Source organism: Pundamilia nyererei, unplaced genomic scaffold (genome assembly GCF_000239375.1).
Source record: "Pundamilia nyererei isolate P.nyererei 1_Seehausen unplaced genomic scaffold, PunNye1.0 scaffold00142, whole genome shotgun sequence".
Taxonomy (NCBI): domain Eukaryota; kingdom Metazoa; phylum Chordata; class Actinopteri; order Cichliformes; family Cichlidae; genus Pundamilia; species Pundamilia nyererei.
In genome coordinates this window covers 1,443,217-1,451,344 of record NW_005187543.1, presented here as the reverse complement: position 1 = coordinate 1,451,344, position 8,128 = coordinate 1,443,217, and the positions used below count along the sequence as shown (strand labels likewise).

Sequence of the window (8,128 nt, the reverse complement as noted above, 5' to 3'; positions counted from 1 at the left end):
GCTGCTGCTGTTGCAACTGCTGCTGCCTAAGAATTTGCTGTCTGCGGAACATTTGATTTCCGTTTGGTACCATCTGACCTTGGGTGCCCATGGATGGCATTCCCTGGGGTCCCACCTGCTGAGGAGGCTGCTGTTGAGGTGCCATTCCTGGCCTTTGCACCTGGTTTGCCATGCCCACCATTGTGTGCATTCCTGGCTGGGATCCTAGCATGGCCTGAGGGTTCTGCTGTTGGGCCTGCTGCTGTTGCTGTGGTTGGTTGGCTTGGTATTTTGCCGTCCTCTGTTTAATGAAGGCAGCCATGAGGTGGGGGTTAGACTTGAGGATGCTCAGGACCTGCTGTTGCTGCTGTGGGGAGCTGGGTGATTTCAGGGTGTCCAATAGCTCCCGCAGGGCACTTGGAGCAATGTTACCCGGCATACCTCGGGGCATGTTTTGTCGCTGTGGTGTCATGCCCTGCTGTGAGGATCCCTGTGTAGGCATGACCCCAGACATCTGGTGACCTTGCTGGGGCATCATGGGCCTCTGCATGGGCTGACCTTGCTGGGGCATTGGGTTTCCCTGAGGCTGCTGAGGGGGCATGGGGCCTTGTTGAGGAGGAACCTGTGGCTGATGACCCTGGGGATTCTGCATCCCCGGACCCCACTGGCCCTGCTGCATCACCTGGGGCCCACGTGGCCCCTGCATCATCTGCATTTGGCTTGGCATGGGCCCCATCATGCGTGGGTGGTTCATTGGCATCCCATTCATTGCATAATTCTGCTGCTTCTGCTGCTGCTGCTGTTGCTGCTGCGGCTGCTTTGACTTAGCTAACATCTCGATCTGTCTGGCCACCTTCAGGGCTTCCATCAATGACTCCTGCGGTTGCTGCTGCTGGCGAGGCTGTGGAGGCTGCTGTTGGTGCGGCATGTTGGGCATGGGTGACTGCTGCTGATGGAGAGGGGATGACTGAGGCCCCGGTTTACCTTGCGGCACTGGTGTTGGAGGCTGACTGCTGCGGCCGTTGCTGGGAAAGCCTTGGGACATATTGGTGGGGTTTGATGGTTGCTGTTGTTGGGGCTGGTTGGACATGGGCTGGGGAGTCTGGGGTGTATTAGGCTGCTGCACAGAATTTGGAGTGTCTGGGGCATTTAAGGTAGGTGGAGATGGCATAGGCATACCCCTTCCAGCCATGGTGGCCATTCTGCGACGCATCATTTGAGCCTGCTGAAGCCTGTGCTGCAGCTGCTGTTGTCGAAGCTTGTGTTTGATGTTGAGACAGAAGGGCACGGGACACTTGTTCTCCTGACAGTGCTTGGCATGATAGCAACATAAAGCGATGAGCTGCTTGCACACAGGACAGCCACCATTGGTCTTGCGCTTGCAACCTTTGGTGTGCTGAACCACCCTCTTCATCTTCTGGCAGGACGGCAAAGAGCAGTTGGCATTGCGGCACTGGCAGGCGTGCACCAGGGACTGGATACAGCGCTGGATACTAAGGCGTCGACTCTCCTGAGGGCTCTTGGAGGCCTCTCCACCTTGACCATTGCTGTCATCATCCAAGCCCAGACCCCACTTCACCATTTGGTGATCATGGCCTTTAGTGTGGTAGCAGTTAATGCATAGGTCATAGTCCTGATGAGAGGGGAGAGAGACGACATTAACCTTAGTTAAAAATGTAAACTAGGTGTTAATTCAAAACCGATGCAGATGTTGCTTTTAAAACACGGTCAATGATCACAACTGTATCTTACCTCACAAACTGTGCAGTGCCAGCGAGTCTCGACATGGTGCTTGCACTCATTGCAAGTGTACACAAAGCGGTCCTGGCCTTGGTTGTGCAGCTCCACCAGCATGCACATTGTGCTCCATTTACACCTTCTCAGTGAGCTGAACTCCCAGTGCTTGTCCCTGGCCAAGGTCAGAAACGCATCACGTCCATCCATCAGGTCACAAGTCAGCAGAGGGTCAGGGTCCATGATGGGTGGCAAGGTGTTAATGACTGGCCCAGCATGGAGGTGGATAACAAAAAATACCTGGTGGCAGGAGGGGAAGCAACACTGTTAGCTATAGGCATTGCTGAAGTGTAGTGCAATGTGACAAATTCCATAACTCTTGTGTGGAAGAAAATTTTCATGTGGAATTCAATTATCCTCAGGAAGCAGCACAGTAAGAGAGACGCTGCTCTGTACTTAGAATTTCACACACAACAATCTACCAGCTTTGTCTGAATTTTTTCCCCAAGCTTTAAAACAAGAGTCAAGTTACTGAAATGTTACATGAAATGAAATTTTATTCATTTAGGAGAGACAAAAAAAAGAAATCTGTTATAGTTGCTGGGTTTCCCACCTCCTTATGTTTCTCCATTGTGGCATAGAGCTTCTGGGACAGATCATTGGCTACATTTGGCATTCCAGGCTTTTTCTTATTGGCTCGACTGACGCTGCTCTTGTTTTTGTTGGTTTTCTTGTTATTCTTCTTTTTGGCATTCTTGCTGTCAGCTTGGGCTCCCTTGTAAAAAGACACACATGGACATTTAGAGAAGTTGAGATTGCACAACAGGCAAGATGAGATTATGCAATTAAGCAGAGTGGTTTATACAGTGCCAGAAAGCCAAAAGCATTTATATAATGGGTACTTGAGAATGATACAATCTGGGGCAAGACAAAGGACTTAAAACACTGGGCTGTTGATTCTGGGATCAGAAGAGGCTTTCTTTCATTAATAAAAATATTCTGAATCCATGTATCCATCAAACTCACCTCTGTTGTCTCAGAGGAGGCTGTGTTCTCCTCCTTTTTCCTTTCTTCCTCTTCCTGCTCCAGCTCCTTGATGCTCTCCTCCAGTACATTAGGCCAAAAGTCACCCTCAAAGTACGGCAGCTCGTAGGCACTGGTCAGCCTGTCTTCTGTTGCCTGCTTGAAAATGTCCTGAACACAGACACACAAAGGCTCTTATCATGGAATTGGGCAACAAGAGCTTCTAATTGGGTCAAGTTGGAAGTTAGATTTATGAAAAATGGGGGGGGGTTACAAAGTTATTTTTACTGGTATAATTTTCTGACCTTGTAATCATGTATGATTCTTTCAGCAAAAGCCTTGTCCAGCATTTTTCTGTACCACTCTTGAAGCCTTTTGGGCTTGGGAATCTTCTGGTCCGGAGGGTGGCAGTGGAAAATATAGTCATCTCCTTCACTGGGTGGGCAGGCCCAAATGTGACCCGTCACATACCTGGTCAGGAATTAAGTTATGACTCACTTAGCACTTAGAAGAATTAAACATGCATCAATACATGACTGAAAGGAGTTAAAATGCAACACTGCATAAAGTTACTTTTTACCCACCCAAGTTTTTTCACATACTCCAGGTATCCTATTAAGATCTCATGGTATACTGCAGTCCTTAGCAAACGCGGTCTGAAGAAGTGAATACTGTCGAGGTATGATATGTAAACCCGTCTGAAAAAGAGATACAGAATATGTGATGTGAGAATAATGCACACAAACTAAAAGGAAACTTAGAGCAATGCCTCTAACATTTTGCTCATGTTACCTGGTATTTGGAAAGGGGCACTCTGAGCCGTACTCCTGGACGTGCATTCCGAAGAAACAAACGTCCACCCCGTCTATTTCCTCAAATGCAAAAAGTGCTTTGGTTCTGTAGGGGAAGCTTTCCACCATCTCACCTGAGTCTACAAACCTGTGGAAACAGAGAAGGTGTAAGCAACAGCAGCAATGGACAGATCGAGTACACCTCAACGTATAGTCAGGGTGCTCTTAGAGCTTCTGGCAGAGGCATGTCAACACCATCCTTGGGGAAGCTGGGGTCATGTAGTCTGAATGAACCGTGTACCACACCTCCATTGCTGACGCAGATGTACAGAACTGTGATTATAAAGTTGTTGGTGCCTGACGCAGTATCCGCCTACGATGGCTTCTGGCAGAAGATGGACATAAGTGAAGGGAGTTCTCAATCAAAAGGGAGGGATTCTTTCGAGACTGTGCAACTCTGAAAGCAGCTGACTGGTACTGGCAGAAGACAGCGTTCTTAGCCGCCAACTACGCCAACTCGAGTGTGGGAGGGGTTTGGTACATAGAGCCATGGAACAAGATTCCCATAAGTCTTGAAGAAAATCTAGCAACCTCAAGTCAGATAACTCGGGAGGTGAAAGCAGTTCTCTGACCGCACTGTAGGCCGTGGGGAGCCAGAGGTATCAACTTCAACAGGAAATCACACTTTTTAGCTTCCCTTCCCCTGTGGAGAAAAGTCCACCTCCATTCACAGGAGTAATGTGGTTTTCAACCTGGTTGCAGAGCACTGGACCAGCTCTGTGCCCTCTATGATGATAGATGAATGTGTGTGGGGTATTGCCCCCAACTACTCTACAGATACTTTTGCTGACTTGAAGAAGCAATTCAACTGTGCCCCCTCAGGGGTTGCTTCATGATTATGGGTCATTGGGTTCATCTTTCTGGCAATAAGGTAGGCTTGTTTTCCACCAGGGCTGCCCTTTGCCTCCGATTCTGTTCATTACTATTATGAACAGAATTTCTAGGCGTAGCCAAATGGCACAGGGTGTCATGTTCATTGGTCTTAACATGTCTCTGCTGGCTTCACTCTGCTATGGGCTACAGCTCCCAGTGGGGATGTTTGCAGCACATTACAAACTGGCATGGATTAGCGCCTCCAAGTCAGATGCCGTGGTTCCCACCCAGTAAAGGATGGATTTCCCACTCCAGGTTGGTAACAAGTGCCTGCCTCAAGCAAAGGAGGGCAAATATCTCAAAGATTTGTGCATGAGTGAGGGAAGAGTGGAGTGGGAGACTGAGAAATAAGCACAGCATCTACAGTAATGTAAATGCTGTTTAAAGGTGAGCACAAAGGCAAAGCTTTCACTTTACTGGTGAATCTATGTTCCTACAATCACCTATTGGCAATAACTGAGTAGTGATAGGAAGTGGCGGAAATTAGCCTCCTTCGAAGAGTGTCTGGGCTGAGGTCATTTTGGTGTGGAGGAATAAAGGCTCTACTCAAGCCCAGTGGAAGCAGTTGAGATGGTTGAAGTATCTGGCTAGGATGCCTCCTGAGTATCACCTAGATGAGATGCTTCGGGTATGACAAACCCAGCACATGCTGTAGGGATTGTATCTCTCAGCTAGCTTGAGAGGCCCAGACAGCTCAGACCTGGACAGGCAGTTTAAAATGCATTACTGAATGGATGGATACAACAGCATTTAAAAGACAGACTCAAGTCATTTGTGAAAAGAAGAAGAAAAAAAAAAAAGTAAATCAATTTTCATAAGATTAAATATAACTCGGATGTTTTCCGGAACCAATTCCCTTTCCACAGTCAGATCTTTGATATGAAAGTATGAACATGGAGATTTCTGTTTATATCTGAACAAATTGCATTATGTATCGACATTGTGACGTTGCACAAGGCATCAAATACACAAATGGACAGGCAAATGGACTAGTTAGTCATATATGGAGCTTTTCTACTATACTTGAGACATCTCATTCAGCCATTCACACAAACACACACTTTTTTTCTTTGTCTGAGTGCTTTCTATCCAACATCCACACTCCAATGAACACACTGACAGCAACTCTGGCTTCAGTATCTTGGCCAAGGGTACATTGGCATGCAGACTGGAGCAGCCAACCAGCAACCTCCGATTGGTAGATGACATGCTCTACCTTCTGAGCCAAGGCTATCCAACAATGCGCTGTGACCAGCACATTTTCCTAAAACTAGCACATCACTGGCACAGTGCATTCAGCAAACGATCCAGGTTATTGCTCATAAAATGAAAAATATGCCTTTGGTGATCAATTACGGGATCATGGTATCTAAATTTGATTAAATCCTGATCAATAGTCCAGCTGGAGTGATGAGTCCCTATAAAAAAACCTTTGGGATATTTGGTAATAACCCAAAATGGTGATCATTTTGGTGTTTGCTGTCATCATGCCATGGTGTCCAAGTTTGATTAAATTCTGCCCAATACTGTAGGAGAAACAAGCTCATCGGTCCTTCTACTCTATGAGCTGCAAAATACAAAAACTGTTCTCTGAGGCATTATGCAGTTCAGTTTCTAGCTGAGATAAATGTGGAATCAGCCGCGTGATTGAAAAGATTGAAAACACAATGCTATTGAAGATTTATCAGATGCTTTTATGCATCTGGACCCTCCAAAGGAAAAACAATTAAAAATAAGCGCTGTAAAGCAGGTGTGACACTTACCTAGACTTCATGCCAGGCTTAACCTCCACAGTTTTGTCAGAGCTGGCGACTACTCGCACAAACACCTCACCAGCTTCAGGGTGGTTCTGCCTTTTCAAGTACTTATTAACTCTGTCTTCAATGTATGAACCCAACCTTGTGGATTGCAACCCTTAACGAACACACAAAGACATGTTTTAAACACTGACATTCTTTGTCAGAAGTTGTTTTACTTGTATATGTAACTTACTCTTGGCTGAAAACTTGTTTTCCTTTCTTGCTTTACCAGACTTCTTCAGACAGTTGTCACAGATAAAACTGAAACGAGAATCTAATTATTTTTAGTGTCAACTAACAAATATAAATTCTATGACGGTCAAACATTTCTTTTATGTGCTTGAAGATATTTGTCTAGCGTAGCAGTCAAGCTATACTCACCCTGACGGCCAAATGACGTCGTAGTGCAGCACACAGATCTGATGCATCTTTCGTCCACAGTCTTTACATTCAATATACCTACGATGACAAAAACATGCTTTTTCTTTCTGTTCGGTAAAAAGCAGCAAAGAAGCAACACTGCAGTCACACACATCAAAATGAAACTGTCTAGAGAATACTCACGGCTCAGGGTCCAACGTGTCATTTTTCTTCTTTTCAAACTGATCTTTAGATATCATCCTGCACAAAAAGAGAGATCTTCATGTTAAATCTGTGACTATTTATTCCCTTCCAGAGAACAAGAGCCAGAAAGCAAATGGTTCCACGATGATCACGGGGTGATATTCAGACATCCGGGGACCAAGGAACTTACGTCTGTGGCTGTGACGGGTCGTCTCCCAGGGTCACACTGTTGCCCTGGATCTCATTGAAGCACTTCTCACAGTAGTGATACCTGTCGGCAATAAGGCCATATTTGGGTGAACTGCAGCCAGCACACACAGTAGCAGCACAGGCAAACCGGCGTACGGGTGGCAGAATGCAGAGTGAACGGAGCACACAGCAACAACCGAGGACGGAGCATGGGCAGCGGACAGACGGAAGGACACACACACATACACACACACACACACACACACACACACACAGGTAGAGGTACATGGTTAGTCAAAATGGTCATGATTCAGCCACTCTCATTCAAAGTGGAACAGAAATGTGGGGAAACATGCTCAGATGCTATGTTAAGGACATTAAATGATTGTCGTCAACAACAAATTCGTGTTCAACATCGTCATCGAACATGCATGCTGCAAAATCAAAACGGTAAAGACATTTACACTGAAATCATTTATGAGAAGCAACATGCATTAAGAGTTGATGAATGGATGATCATGTCAGAAGATACCGGAGTGATGATGCAAAAACAATTGTGCCGGTTCCTTTAAGCAGAAACAACATGACTAAATTCCCTTTAACAGTGTCCAAGTCTTTAATTCTAATTTGGGAAATCTTGAGGCATTTAGCATTGATTATCTACAACTAAAGTGTGTTCCATTGGACTAATGTTAAGCTGCAATAACATATTCTGCACAGAAGGGGGTGCTTTGGAGCTCATTTCCTAGAAAGAAATTAAAGGGATAGATGTGAGGGATGGACCCATCATGCGTTTTGCTTGTCCTAATTATATGACTCACTCAACTCAAACTGTGGTGCAATACTCCTATAAAGGAAAGCCGGTGAGAATTATGTCCTTAGAGCAGGGGTGTCAAACATAAGGCCCAGAGACCAGCATTGGCCAGGTAAAAACTCAAACCCTGCCCACAGATTGGCTTCAGCGAAAGAGGTATAAATTTGGGACTTTTAAACTTGTATTAGACTTGTATTTTAATAGGTATTACAGCTTTTCCTGCTGATGAAGACCTCCCCATGGCCATGTATAACTCAATGACAGCAATTGATCAGACAGACTTTTTTATTTTTTGGGGGGGG

The 8,128-nt window shown here is 45.8% G+C and overlaps 1 protein-coding gene across 1 annotated transcript in view; it reads right to left on the bottom strand.

Moving 5' to 3' along the window:
- The window catches only part of crebbpb (CREB binding lysine acetyltransferase b), a 41,755-nt gene that overhangs the window by 970 nt on the left and 32,657 nt on the right, over positions 1-8,128 (bottom strand). The window contains exons 20-31 of the mRNA XM_013913644.1: positions 7,014-7,124; positions 6,824-6,880; positions 6,641-6,718; positions 6,453-6,520; positions 6,224-6,374; positions 3,529-3,675; positions 3,321-3,434; positions 3,042-3,207; positions 2,740-2,907; positions 2,327-2,488; positions 1,732-2,013; positions 3-1,612 (exon numbers count right to left, since the gene is read on the bottom strand). Of these exons, the coding sequence (XP_013769098.1) occupies positions 3-1,612; positions 1,732-2,013; positions 2,327-2,488; positions 2,740-2,907; positions 3,042-3,207; positions 3,321-3,434; positions 3,529-3,675; positions 6,224-6,374; positions 6,453-6,520; positions 6,641-6,718; positions 6,824-6,880; positions 7,014-7,124 (3,114 nt within the window). The remainder of the gene's footprint in view (positions 1-2; positions 1,613-1,731; positions 2,014-2,326; positions 2,489-2,739; positions 2,908-3,041; positions 3,208-3,320; positions 3,435-3,528; positions 3,676-6,223; positions 6,375-6,452; positions 6,521-6,640; positions 6,719-6,823; positions 6,881-7,013; positions 7,125-8,128) is intronic.